The following is a 15,650-nucleotide window of genomic DNA, read 5'->3' as shown; positions in this document are numbered from 1 at the left end:
TAAAAAAATCAATAAAATATATTTAAAAAAATAACAATAATAATAAAAAACCCAACCAATTAATTTATCCATAGCAAGAACTTTAAAAATGTTTATATCCTTTGACCTAGTAAATCCGCTTTTGTGAATTTATCCTAAAAATAATCATAGATGTATATAAGTTTGTATCTAATGACGTTCATCATATGTTTCTTTATAATAATGAAAAACTGGAAGCATAGTTAAGGTAGTTAATGTCATTGGAAAATGCTTGTGATAGTGTTAAACAAATATATACTTGCAATTTTCAGGTTAAAAATTTTTTCTTCTATTAATATTTTATAACTTGGTTAATTTAATATTGCTAGATATTTAGGTTATTTTTATAAATATTCACTATTATAAAACATACTACAACACACATCATTGTACATGCATCCTTGTGTTATTGGTCTGTTAGAATGTTATTCTAGAAAGAAATTGTTGTGCTTTTTGATATTTTCAAATTACCCTGCCATGTATTTATAAGAGTTCTGCTTTCTCCACAACCTTACCAAGACTTTGCATTTTCTTTTTGTGGTCTTTTGTACTCCAGGAGTTAAGAGGTATATAATTGCTGTTTTGATTTAAATTTCTATGGTTATTCTATTGCTTTGATAGAATAGCTTATCCATTACCTTTACTTATTTTATATTGGGTATTTGTTTTTTAATTGATTTATAGGAGCAATTTTCTACTAAAGGTAGCAACACTTTGTCATAAGTTGCAAATATTTTTCTGTTTGTCATTAATTTATGGAAGTTATTTTCTTCTTTACACTTTTCTCTCCTTACCAAATGTTATGCTGTAAATATGTATTGCTTTTATAAACAGAAATGTATATTATTAATAAAATAACACTAGTGATTGGCATTCAGGAATTGATTACAAAAATGTACTTTTATATAAACAATATATTATAATAATCTTAGTATTATTACATTGAATCATGATTTTTCTTAAAATGTGCAATAAGAAATATTTCATTCCATAATGTGATCAATAAACTCTATAATTATTTCAAAATGTACACCAGATTATAAACTACCAAAACACATTTATTTATTAAGAAATCTTAAAAAATAAATAAGTGAAAACATTAAATGAACTAGCTTCACACGGATATGGTGTAGGGTAAATTTAATATTCGGTTAACTTTTGTGTGACCAAAAGTTTTAGAAGACCACAAAAATTATCCAATTTGCTATGCTTTTTATACTATAAGCTATATTAATGTTGCTCCAATACTATAAATAAAAGCTATCATGTATTAAGTACACATCATATGTTTTTATAGATATTATCTCCTTTGCTAGGTGTTATTTTAAAATTGTGTAAGTGAAGAAACTGAGATTTAGAAATATTAAGCGACCTGCCACCAGAATTTAAAATCAATTTTCTTGTTCTCAAAACATTCTTCTTCCACTATGGTGAGAAATTCCTGAAATGGTCATCTCTGGTGGCCATTTTATACTTTTGTAATTAATATTTCTCTAATAAATAAAATGTTCCAGGAAATGAGATGGCTCCATTTTACTTTATATGAGGCTGTGGAAATTTTAAAGGTGAACTCTGATTTAGTTTTACTAAACGCAGAAGTGAGAATTATAAGCAGAGGGACAAATGAATATAAATGTCACAGAAGGAGACAGGGGAGAAAATCTAGAAAGTTTTAAAGTATATACTCAAGAGAAATATGTAAAAATAAATGTTTTTGGATAAATATAATTTTGATGTATGGTTCAAAAAGGTAAATTTTACAAATATTCCAAATAAATAATTGTGATATGGCTTTTCAAGTATGAAAAAATATGCAAAATAATTATGAGACATAATTTTTATAAAAATATATAAGCATTACATTTTAAAATTATAAACACAAAAGCATAGTGAACTGGTAAAATGTGAACTCAAGAGCTACTACATTGGAAGGGCAGCTCTGCAATATTTCTGAGAAAACAAATAAATAGCCTACCATGTTCTCATCACAATATCAGAATACCTACCCTAACACAGAAGTTTAAGAGTGACACCAGTGCATTGTTAATTTATGACTGACTTAGATAGTGAAAATATTTTTTACATAAATCCCTAGGTATTTATATTATCTACCCATCACAAAATAAAATTCAGTAGAATATCATGTGCATAGCACACTCAGCTATCTAAACTCAGAAGGCAGACAACATAGATGTAAAAAGATCCATGTATTTTACTAAAACAACCCCTGACCTTAAAACCCATCTTATTTTGTTTTATATATAACTAGAGGCCTGGTGCATGAATTCGTGCACAGATGGGATCCTGCTGGCCAGCCCCCAATCGAGGCAGGATGGCCAGGGTGAGGGGCCAAAGGCAGTTAGTCGGCCGGCCCCACTCCCTGGTTGAACTCCCAATTGAACTCCCTGTCGAGGGGACAATTTGCATATTTTATTATATAGGATTTACCAAACTTGGTATTCTAATCTATAATAAGTTAGAAATGACAAATATGAGGGGACTTGGGATTGAGTTTGCTTTTGGGGACACTTTGTTAGCGCCAAAACTAAGAATGTTTACTAAATGCATATTGCTCACTAAAAAAGAGAAGGAAACACACAGACATACACACACACAAGAATTGATGTGAGAAATCATTAGACTGGTGTTTTTTAGTAAAGGAGAAAGTCACCGCATACACCTTAGCATATTGTGAGTATTATTATGTGAGCACAGTACAGTAATTGATTTCCATAATAAAACTCTGAGTCAAAAAGTAAGGATTTAATTATTTTCAATATTCTCTACTGAAGTAAAGTGATAAAGTATGTATTAAAAATGTTGTCCACTTAAAATGTTAAAAATAAAGAAAATTCATTGTCTGAAGGTTCCAAATAACTGAAAAACTTTTTCCTAAAAGTCATTCACTTACAGAATCCAAAATTTACCAGTGCTTATAGAATATACAGTATTTTTCTTTCCAAAGGCTTTATTGGTGTGAGAGAAAAAAATAGGTCAAACAAATAGATATGTTAATTTGGGATTTGGACTAGGAAAGTGATATAAGATAATACTGGGGTCATCAATCCTCAGTGTCCATAACATTCTTTTCAGTTTTATCTTAGAAATTCCCAACTTATTTTCCTTTTTTTAGAGCTTCCTCTTTGTTTTCCTATACCATTACCCCATCATATTTATTTTTGCATGGATATTTTAACCTTTTAAGTTCTATTTACATTAAGATCATGTTTAGTAAAATGAAGAAAGCCACAACAAACACTATATTATAAACAAGAACAGTAAGTTATGTTTCAAAAGAACATACAGACCAAGCAAAATACTGGGGGCAGGGGAGGTTGTGGATGATGAGTCGATAAAGAACTCCCTTTTTGTCTGACTAGAAAAGCCACCAAAACTGTTGGAATTTACATTTGGAAGACCAAATTTCTGTACGCTCTCCTACAACAGAGAGAATGAACCTGTTTTACACAATTCCTTATGATTTATATAACATTTTACTTGTAAGCTTACATTCTATGAACTTATTTCTTTTTATTTCTATTGTTTGTTTTAGATTTCACATCATTTGAAGCATAAATATAAATTTGTGTGTTTCAACACTCTCAATATTCAAGTACAATCAGTAAGTTATTAGGAAAGATTCAATAACAAATTGGAAATATGAGAGGTCACAGTCCACAAAGCAGCTTCCTAAGAAGGCATTTCACTTTAAAGCAATGGTAAAACAAAACGGGGAAAAAAGGGAAGAAAGAAGTTACCATGGGTGTGGGGGGAATGAGTTTGTACTTATAAAGTGAAATCTCATCAATTTGAAATATTATGCACTTTATATTATTTTTCTAAAGCAATTAAACATTTTTTCTCTCAAGCTCACTAAAAGCATTTCAAATAGGGAATTTTAAGCTATCAATAGGAAAAAATTCTAGTTTATGATGGTTGATCTCAGCCAGTAAGTAATAGATATCCTGAATATCCCCACACCCCTAGAATTGGTGGCACAATTTTCTATTTGAAGATGAATACATCATTTAGTTTTTAAGAAATTGATTTCCCAAATAAGTTTGCTTATCAGGATATTTTTATATTTATGGTCTTTGAAAGTTCCTCTGAGAGAAAAATAATTGAAAAAAAGACATTCTTTCTCTTTCCCAAATTAACCTGATGATGACAAGGATGGGAAAGCTGCTAATATTTAAATTCCTAAGATTTCACACCAGCAGGATTTGTAGCATGTCCAGACAAACATAAAAGGACCTATGCACTCAGTAAAATCTATGACTAGTTCTGATAGATTTATCTCTTGCCTCCTCTCTATCACCTTCTCATTGCCTTCTCAAACGTTTAACAGCTCTGATTTTTACAGATGAATATGATTGTGATAAAGAAACATTTCCTCCCTTGTGATTTCTTGTCCTTTACTTGCTAACCCATTAAAATGCATGCATTTTAATTAAAAGAGGAAATATCCATAAGAAAGTCTAGATTTTCCTAAAAAGACAAAATACTCAAGTTATAAATGCCTGAAAATATTCCTTTTTTCTTGTTTTTAGATAAAAGAAAATATGCTAGATACATAATAGTCCCTCAGTAAATACCTGTTTTACCGATAGGATTTTGTAAGGTTATATATCTATATTAATTATAGGTTAAAGGCAGCATAAAATCAACAACTAATTTTAAAGGTATTCGTTAGTTCGAAGAACTGGGATATTTAAAGATATGTTTAAATGCAAATTATTTTTAGTTTCTTCAAGGTATTCATAGAAACAAATACATACTAAATAATTAGCTTGGTCTATTTTAAAATTAATATACCAGGGAAATGAAGCTGTTCATAAAGTTAGTGACTTCATACCCTGATAGTTTTTCTTATATTAAGCAATTATAACTTGTAATAAAAAGTTATAAATTCAAGAATGTGAGACCTCAATACTTACCCTGACTACACTGAAGTCCAGCTTAGTCTCCTGTGCACACTGTAATATTAGCTGAAAGCAATTTTTACTTTGATTTGTCATTCCATTTTCATAATAACGCTGTAAAATCCTTTGTTGTTCTACAGTAAATACAGAACGTAGATTCATCTAAAAATAAAAGAAGATACTCTGAAAATTGGAATAAAAACTGTGTATGTGTAGAATTTGCAAGTTTTTAAAAAACAATTTCAGTGCTTTGAAGCTGCAAGATATTTTAAAGTCAATTAATCCCCATTAGTGGGCAAAAATCTGTGTGCCAAAGGGAGACATGTTCTCACTGAAAAATTATACATAATGGAAATACATTGAATTTGCTTAGAAAAAAACACCAACATTAAAGACAATAAAATGAAAGCCTTATCTGGATAGTGTCTTTCACTGAAATAAATATTTATGGCTAATAAAGCCAGAGATGGTGGTAGCCATACGTGGTCAATTATCAACAGGGACACTCACTGTTCTTTGTCAAGCAAGGCATCTGGTATATGTCTTATAGCCAGAAGCTGTGCTCTGGAACAAAAAAGTGTCTTCTTTTTCTTTCTTTCTGGGTAAAAGGGTTCTTTTTATATATTAAAACAAACCCCCTTTTTAAAGCTTGAAAATAAACAAGAAGTTTTAGTGACTGTGAAAATTGCTTTAGTCGATACTAAAACAATTATTTTTAATAACTATATAGTATACAAACTAAGAATCAAAATCGTGTACATTTTACTAAAAAGAACCCATAGGAAAACTATATACCTTTTAATTAAATTAATACCATCATAATTAGATAAGAGAAATTTATAAACACTTTATTCTTTCCATCAATATGTAACATACTTAATATTAAGAGAAAACAACTCTGGTAATATCAGAAGTAAAAGGCAGGTCAAACTCTTTTTAAAAATGATAAATTCTAGTAGTGCATTTTGTATAAAATATTTATAATTAGATTAAGGCAATTTTAGGTTCTTGTTAAAAGCTGTCACACTGAAATTATTGCTAAAAGTTGACAGTCAGAAAAAAAAAACCCTTCCCAAAGAAAGTGTCTCTCAAAATTAGAAAAAACAGCAACAATAAAAACAACAACTCTATAAGCCAAACAAAATAGAAATCATTCTAGTATACTAGGTATGGAAAAAAGCCAAGTAAACTGACACAAAAATTAACTTCCCTTTGTCTGAATATTTTAAATTACAAAGTCATCTCATAAATAAATTAAAGACAGTCATATAGCAATCCTCTGCATTTATACACCCAACTTTCTTTCTTGCCCATACAAACATCTTCCTATCTAATGTCTAGAGAGCTGATGAAAGAAAGTCAGATATTGGAGAGGGCACCAGAAAGATGAGAGTAGAGTTTCTTCCTGGAACACTCAGAAACAAATAACTCCACTAATTTTCTGAAGGGTTACCCATGTAAAAGTATAAACCTTTTATCTGAAATCTGTCCAATTTTCAAAGATGTTGGGTCCAGAGGACAGCATCCATCAAAGCAATATCTACTATTATGGCTGCCAGCTTTCAGAGCACGTTGTTTTTTGCTGAGACAAAAGATGGAAGTCAAATAACTGAAAAGATTCATCTGGTGTGGATTTAGATGCAAAGAACTTTGGAATGAGTTCTGAGGAAGGGAGTAAACTTCAATTCACTGATGCATAATCAAGGTAAAGGCTCTGATCATTTTCTGCAGGGCTGTAATACCATAAAAAGCCCAGAGTGCAAGATATGGGGGACCCCCAGGTGTGATGATACCTGAACTAATAATATAGGAATGCTTTTCTATTGGCTGGCTAAAACTGCTACATTTACCCAAATGTGACATGAATCTTTAAAAGCACAGCAGGTCCTTTGTCACTAACAGCCAAATATAGGTAACCAGTACTAAACAGATTTCTGGAGTCAACAATTCTAACAATAGTGTAAACTTTTTAGTTTTTCCCTTAAATTCAGTAGCAACATCAGGAAGTCCACTTCATTCAAGAGATCTACTATTTTTTATCTTTCAAATTACAGCAAGTAGACAAACCCTTATAAGCAAGATAATTTATCATTACCTCCATCCACCCTACTTATCTTGGTCTATTAAGTGGAACAATATTGAATGACTATACTACCAAAACTTTTAATCATTTGCACAAAAAATAAAAAGAGTTGTAAAAACCTTCCATTTAAAAGTTGGGGTCTTATATATGTGGTAGATAAAATAATAATCCACTGGTTTCATAAAAATGGAGGTCCACTGGTTTGGGTTAGGGAAGGTAACTGAATTAAGGGATTAAATGATGAAATAAGTCATTTAGCTTTACCCCAAGATTTACTCTTTGCACTGCACCACCCACTCAGCACATGCCATCCCACAAGAATAAGACAACCTGTGACCTACTCTCAGCTCCACTATGGTATATTGGGTAAATCACTTAATTTCTATGAGCACCCATTTCCTAGTCTATAAAATATTAGATTATATGACTTATTTTACTTTCCAGTCTGGGTTGGTCCAATCATTTGGAATATGCAAACTGATTTTTCTTAAATTATAGAGTATGTTACAGTTGTATATTTACATTTTTAAGTATGACTAGGCCCTTTTGTTTATAATATTCAGGTATGTGATTTGTTAGCTTGCTCTAAGCTTTAAAATTTGATGTTTTAATGATGACCCTTAGCCATTGATAAAACATTAAATTATGCTCAGTATATTGTATTCAAACAAGGAGAACAATGAGTAACATATTTTAGATTTATTGCTTCAGAAGTACTTGAAAAATAGTTTCTAGGAATGACTACCTCCTTCGAAGTTCCTGGTAGCTAAGGATATATTTTCACATGGGTACATATCAGATAAATTCCTATATAACATTATTGTCATACTTAAAATCTGCTCTAATAATGCCCTAATAATGTCTTAACTGGTTAACTAATTTGGAAAGTACCAAAATATTTTACTCATAAGTACTCATTCTTGGAAAATTTGATATTAAAATGGGGATTCCATAAAATTCAATTCAAATATTACACATTCTTTCCAACAATAAAAATTTGAAGTGTGTATAAGCCATTGTGTTTTTGTTACTGTTTTTAAAGAGTTAAGCCTAGGTTAATATAACACCTTGAGTATCTTTATCTTGGCCAATATGTCTTTATTTACATTGTCTTTTTAATCCATTATTATTCATCTTTAAATTTACATACAGTAAATATCACTCTTTTGGTGTATAGTTTTATGAGTTAAGACAAATATATACAGTAGTCATGAAACCACCTCCACCATAAAAACACAAAACAATTCTATCACTCCAAAATAATTCCCTTATGCTGCTTCTTTATAATCAATCCCTCCAGCCACCCAGGCCCTGACAACCACTAATCTGTTTCTATAATTTTAATTTTATATAATGCCATAATAATGGAGTTACACATATGTATTCTACTGAAACTAGCTTCTTTCATTGATCACAATGCATTTGATATTTACCTGTGTTGTATGTATCAGTACTTTTTTTTTAAATTTCAGAGTAGTATTCCATTGTATGGATGTACCATGATTTATCCATTAGTCCATCAATGGACATTTGGTCTTTTTCAAGTACTTGGCTATTATTAATAAAGCTGTTAAAAACATTTATATGGAGGTTTAGCTCTGCAAATAAGGTTTAATTTCTCTTGAGCAAATACTCTGGATTGTAATTGCTAGGACATATGGTAAGTATATGCTTAACTTTATAAGAAACTGTTAAACTATTTTAAAAAATGGCTTGTGTTCAAAAGTACACAATATTTTTCTCCATAATATTCTATGAAGTTTCTGTGGTTTTTTTAATCTCCTCACCAGCATTTATCATATTTGTTTGAAATTAGCCATTCTAATATATGTGTAATTGTATATTATTATTATTATGGTTTTAATTTGCATTTTCCTAGTGACTAATGATGTTGAGAATCTATTAATAAGCTTATTTGCAATCCATATGTCTTCTTTGTAGAAGTGTCCAAATATTTTGCAAATTTTTGAACTTGATTGTTTTCTTAGGTATTATTGAGTTGTTAGGGTTTATTACATGTTCTGTATACACATCATCAGAAATATGACTTGCAAATATTTTCTCCCTGCTTTTGGTTTGTCTTCTTATTTTATTAACAGTGTATTTCCCAAACAAGTTTTCTTTTTTAATTCTTTATTATTGAAAGTATTACATATGTCTCTTTTTTCCCTAATTGATCTCTCCCAGCCCACTCCTGCCTCCCAGCAAAGGCCCTCACCCATCCCCCCATTGTCTGTGTCCATTGGTTATGCTTATATGCATGCATACGAGTCCTTTGGTTGATCTCTTACCCCCCTTCCCACCCTCCTTTGCCTTCCATATGAGGTTTGATGGTCTGTTCAATACTTCTATGTCTCTGGATCTATTTTTGTTCATCAGTTTATGTTGTTCGTTATATTCCACAAATGAGTGAGATCATGTGATACTCATCTTTCTCTGAGTGACTTATTTCACTCAGCATAATGCTCTCTAGGTCCATCCATGCTGTTGCAAACGGTAAGGTTTCTTTCTTTTTTATCCAAATATATTTTTATTGATTTCAGAGAGGAAGGGAGATGGAGAGAGAGATAGAAACATCAATGATGAGAGAGAATCATTGATTGGCTGCTTCCTGAACGCCCCCCACTGGAGATCGAGCCCACAACCTGGGCATATGCCCTGACCGGAAATCAAACTGGTGACCTCTTGTTTCCTGGGTCGATACTCAACTGCTGAGCCACACTCGGCTGGGCAAGAGTTCTTTCCTTTTGCAGCAGCGTGATATTCCATTGTGTAGATGTACCACAGCTTTGTAATCCACTCATCTGCTGATGGGCACTTAGGCTGTTTCCAAATCTTAGTTATTATAAATTGTGCTGCTATGATATTGATAAATCAAGTGTATTCTTTTTTTTTTAATTGTATTTTTATTGTTGACAATATTACAGATTCTTCCAATTTTCCCCCCTTGGCCCCCTTCCTCCCAGCCCCTGCTCCACCCCAGGCTTTTGCCACACTATTGTTTGTGTCCATTGGTTATGTGTATCTATCTCTATAAAAGCCTAAGTGACCATCGCAACCAAAAGGTCGTGGGGCGACCAGGTCGGCAGGGGGGTTAGTGAGGGGCGACCAAACAACTGAACAGCAGGCTGTGTAGGGCCACCCGGCAGGCAGGGGTTTAGTGAGCAGCTACAAATGAATGAGTAGCAGGCTGCATGGGGCGACCAGGCTGGCAGGGGGGGCAGTGAGGGACAACCAGGCCAGCGGCAGGGGGAGGGGGCAGTTGGGGGCAATCAGGCTGGCAGGCAGAGGCCGTTAGGGGTGATCAGGCTAGCAGGGGGGCAGTGAGGGATGATCAGGCTGACAGGCAGAGGTGGTTAGGGGTGATCAGGCTGGCAGGGGGGCAGTTAGGGGCGATCAGGCAGGCAGACAGGTGAGCGGTTAGGAGCCAGCAGTCCAGGATTGTGAGAGGGATGTCCAACTGCCGGTTTAGGCCCGATCCCCAGGATCGGGTCTAAACCAGCAGTCAGACATCCCCCAAGGGGTCCCGGATTGGAGAGGGTGCAGGCTGGGCTGAGGGGAAACTCCCGTGCACAATTTTTGTACATCAGGCCTCTAGTATGTATATAGGTTCTTTGGTTAACCTCCTCCTGTCTCCCTGCCAAGATTTTTCAGCCTATTCTATTCATCCATGCCTCTGGTTCTGTTTTGTTCATCAGTATATTATGCTCATTTGATTCCACATATAAGTGAGATCGTGTGATATGTCTTTCTCTGACTGGCTCGTTTCACTCAGCATAATACTTTCCAGGTCCAACCATGCTGTCACAAAGGGTAAGAAATTCTTCTTTTTACAGTTGGATAATATTCTGTTGTGTAAATGTACCACAGCTTTGTAATCCACTCACTCACTAATGGGCACTTGGGCTGTTTCCAGATCTTAGCTATTGTAAATAACATTGCTATGAACAGAGGGGTGCATATATTCTTTCTGATTGGTGTTTTGGGTTCCTTAGGATATATTCCAAGAGTGGGACCGCTGGTTCAAATGGCAAATGAATTGTGGTTTTAGTGCCATATCTAAGAAATATTTGTTTAATTCATGGTCACAAAAATTTTCTGTTTACCAATGAAGCCATCTGAGCATGGAACTTTTTTTGTTGGAAAGTTTTAAACTAAAAATTATATATTTGTGTTATTCTGGTTATATCTGTTTCTTCTTGAGTAAGCTTTGGTAATTTGTGTTTTTCAAAGAATTAGCCAATTTTATCTAAGTCTCTGTATTTAAAGTGTAAAGTTTTTTATACTATTTTATTATTATTATTTTGGCTATAGGGTCGGTTGAGATGCACCTTTTTCTTATTGAGGTTGGCAGTTTGTTTCTTCCCTATTATTTGTCTTGGTCGGTTTGGCCAGGGACTTATCACTTTATTTTTTTAAACATTTTTATTGATTTCAGAGAAGAAAGGAGAGGGAGAGAGAGAGATAGAAACATCAATGATGAGAGAGAATCTTTGATTAACTGTCTCCTGCATGCCCCCGAACTGGAAATCGAGCCTGCAACCCAGGCATGTGCTCTTGACCAGAATCGAACCCAGGACCCTTTGGTTCACAGGCCAAGGCTCTATCCACTGAGCTAAACCTGCTAGGGTGACTTTTATTGACCTTCTGAAATGAGTAGCTTTTGGTTTCATTGAATTTGGTCTGTTGTTTATCTGTCTTGATTTTCATTGAATTTTGTCCTTATCTTTACTATTCTCTTCATGTTGCTAATTTGGATTAAATTTTCTATTAATTTTCTAGTTTTTTTTTAAAGATGGAAGCTTTGATTGTTGATCTTTGGCCTTTCTTCTGTTTTTAAATTTCATCAATTAATATTAAAAATTTACTGCTAAGGATGGCTTTGGCGAATTTTGATAGGCTGCATTTTTTAACAGACTTATCAAAGTATAATTGATATACAAAGAGCTGTACATATTTAAAGTCCACAATTTGATGAGTTATGCAAAAAGCAATGATACAATCATCATAATCAAAGTAATCAACATATCCAACACCACCCAGAGTTTCTTTGTATCCCATGGATTATCTGTTTGTTCTGTGGTAAGAACACTTAACAGGAGATCTAACCTGTTAACAAATTTTGAAGTGTGCAAAACAATAGTGTTAACTTGTAGCTACTATGTTGTACAGAAGATCTCTAGTACTTATTCATTCAGCATAACTGAAACTGTATATCTATTGAATAACAACTCCCCATTTTCCTCACTCTCTATCTCCTGGTAACCACTATGGCTTTCTCTGTTTCTGTGAGTTTAACTATTTTTCAGCCCTCTTACAAGTTGAATCGTGCACTATGTGTCCACTGACTTGCTTACTTCACTCAGAATAGTATACTACAGATTGATGTCTGTTGTTGCAAATGGCATAATTTCCCTTTTGAAGGACAAATAATATTCCACTGTATGTATATGCATTTTCTTTGCTCATCTGTAAATGGACATTTTGTTTCCATATTGTGCTTATTGTATATAGTGCTGCAATAAACATGGTAGTGCAGATACTTCTGTATGATCCTGATTTCAATACTTTTAATATAATATCCAATAGTGGTATTGCTGGATCATACAGTAGTTCTATTTTTAATTTTTCAAGTATCTCCATACAGCTTTCCATAGTTCCTGAACATTTTTGCATCCCCACTGACAATGTACAGGGGTTCCAATTTATCCACAACCTTGACAAGACCTGTTATATTTTGGCTTTTTAATAATAACTATCCAGACAGGTGTGAACACTATTCATAAAAAAGTCAACTTAAAGTAAATTAAAGACTTAAACATAAGACCTGAAGCTAAAAACTTCTAGAAGGAAGCATAGGAAAAAGAAACAAAACTTCTGGACATTTGTCTTGCCAATGATTCTTGAACATCACATCAAAAGTATAGGCAACAAAAGCAAAAATAGGTAAGTGGGACTACATAAATCTAAAAATCTTCTGCACAGCAAAAGAAACAATCAACATAATTAAAAGGTAATTTATAAAATGGGAGAAAATATTTCAAGCCATATATCTGATAAGGGGTTAGTTTTTAAAATATATCAGATATATAAGGAACTCCTACAACTCAATAGAGAAAAACAAAAACATCTAATTGCCTAATTTAAAAAAATGGTAAAAGGGCTTGAACATACTTTTCTGAAGAAAACATACAAATGCCCTAGAGATATATGAAAAGATGCTCAACACTATTAGTTATCAGGGAAATACACATCAAAACTATGATGACATAGGGTGCATCTAAATTGTAATTCCAATTAAAATATTTTCTATTCTCCTTTGTTTATAGTTTTTTTTTTATTTTATTGATTTTTTACAGAGAGGAAGGGAGAGAGATAGAGAGCTAGAAACATCGATGAGAGAGAAACATCGATCAGCTGCCTCCTGCACACCCCCTACTGGGGATGTGCCCACAACCAAGGTACATGCCCTTGACCGGAATCGAACCTGGGACCTTTCAGTCCGCAGGCCGACGCTCTATCCACTGAGCCAAACCGGTTACGGCTCCTTTGTTTATAGTTTAATTAAAATATTTAAGAATTTCCAAGATATCTTTGCTATTGATTTCATTTGGCTACAGTTAGAGAACATACTTTATATAACTCCAATTGTTTTAAAATTTGCAAAGTTTATGTTATGGCCCAACAGAATATGGTTTCTTTTAAAAACTGTTCTATACATATTTGAAAGGAACGTGTCTTCTGCTGTACTAAAAATGTCCATTAATTCATGTTGGTTGATAATATTGTTCAGACCTTCTATATCTCTTTTTTTGCTATTGTTATATTGTTAATCCTCACCCGAGGATAATTTTTATTGATTTTTAGAGAGAGTGGAAAGGAGAGGGAGATACAGAGAGAAATAGTGATGTGAGAGAGACACATCGATTGGCTGCCTCCTGCATGCTGCAACTGGTATGTGCCCTTGATAGGAATTGATCCCTGGACCCTTCAGTAGGCTGACACTCTATCCACTGAGCCAAACCAGCTAGGGCAGATCTTCTATATCTTTAATGATTTTATGATTGCTTTTTTGTTGTTGTTGTTGTTGTTGTTAATCCTCATCCCAGGATATTTTTCCATTGATTTATAGGGAAAGTGGAAGAAAGAGGGAAAGGCAGAAACATCAATATGAGAGAAACATCGATTGGTTGCCTCCTGCACGAGCCCTGACCAGGGCCCTGGCGGGGGAGGAGCCTGCAACCAAGGTACATATCATTGACTGGAATCAAACCCGGGATCCTTTAGTCCACAGGCCGATGCTCTATCCACTGAGCAAAACTGGCTAGGGCTGATTACTTGTTTTAATAATTACTGAAAGAAAAATAATGAAGTCCCAAAGTATACTTATAGACATGTCTATTTCTATTTAATTTTTCCTTTTTTATTGAATTTGTTGGGGTGACATTTGTTAAGAAAACTATGTAGGTTTTAGGTGTACAATTCTATAATACATCATCTGTATATTATATTTTTTGTTCAGCACCCCAAGTCAAGTCTCCTTCTAACACCATTTATTCTCCTTATATCCTCTTCAACCTCCTCTCCCCGACCCCTTTTTCCCTCTGGTAATGACCATACTATTGCCTGTGTTTATGATTTTTTTAAAAATTTTCCTTAATCCCTTCACCTTTTCCACCCAGTTCTGCAAGTCTCTTCCCCTCTGACAGCTGTCAATCTGTTCTCTGTCTATAAGTCAGTTTCTATTTTGTTTGTTAGTTTATTTTGTTCATTATCCAGATATGAATTAAATCATATGGTACTTGTCTTTCTCTGACTGGCTTATTTCACTTAGCATAATTTCAGGGTCCATCCATGCTGTTACAAAAGGTAAGTTTTTTTTATGGTTTAGTAGAATTGCATTGTATAAATGTACCACAGCTTTTTATCCACTCGTCTACTAATGGGCACTTGGGCTGCTTTCAAATCTTGGCTATTGTAAATAACGTTGCCATGAACATAGGCGTGTATGTATTACTTCAAATTAGTGTTTCAGGTTTCTTTGGATAAACCAGAAACAGAAACACTGGGTCATAGGACAGTTCTATTTTTAAATATTTAAGGTACTCCATATTGCTTTTCACAGTGGCTGCACCAGTCTGCATTCCCACCAACAGTGCACGAGGGTTCCCTTTTCTCCACATCCTCACCAGCACTCATTTGTTGATTTATTGATGAAAGCCATTGTAAAAGATGTGAGGTGATATTTCATTGTGTTTTTTTAATCCTCACCAGAGGATATGTTTATTGATTTTAGAGAGAGAGGAAGGGAGAGAAACATCCATACCAGTATAAGAGAGAAATATCAATGGGTTGCTTCCCATACATACCAACACACAGCCTAGGTATGTGCCATAACCAGGAATCAAAACTGCAACCTTTTGGTGTATCGGATGACACTGCAACCAACTGAGCCACCGGGCCAGTGTTCCAATTGTGGTTTTATTTGCATTTCTCTGATGATTAGTGATGTCGAGCATCTCTTCATATGTCTATTGGCCAACTCTATGTCCTCTTTGTGTAAGTTACTATTCAGGTCCTTTGCCCATTTTTAAATTGATAGTGTTTCTTTTTTCATTGTTAAGTTT

General features: G+C 33.8%; 1 protein-coding gene across 1 annotated transcript in view; it reads right to left on the bottom strand.

The window, feature by feature from the left end:
• The window catches only part of HDX (highly divergent homeobox), a 139,041-nt gene that overhangs the window by 97,500 nt on the left and 25,891 nt on the right, over positions 1-15,650 (bottom strand). Inside the window, exon 2 of the mRNA XM_005873233.2 lies at positions 4,956-5,102. Coding sequence (XP_005873295.1) covers positions 4,956-5,102 — 147 coding nt within the window. The remainder of the gene's footprint in view (positions 1-4,955; positions 5,103-15,650) is intronic.

Source organism: Myotis brandtii, unplaced genomic scaffold, assembly GCF_000412655.1.
Source record: "Myotis brandtii unplaced genomic scaffold, ASM41265v1 scaffold40, whole genome shotgun sequence".
In the NCBI taxonomy this organism is placed as follows: domain Eukaryota; kingdom Metazoa; phylum Chordata; class Mammalia; order Chiroptera; family Vespertilionidae; genus Myotis; species Myotis brandtii.
The sequence above is the reverse complement of the archived record's forward strand: the minus strand, read 5'-3'. Positions and strand labels throughout refer to the sequence as shown.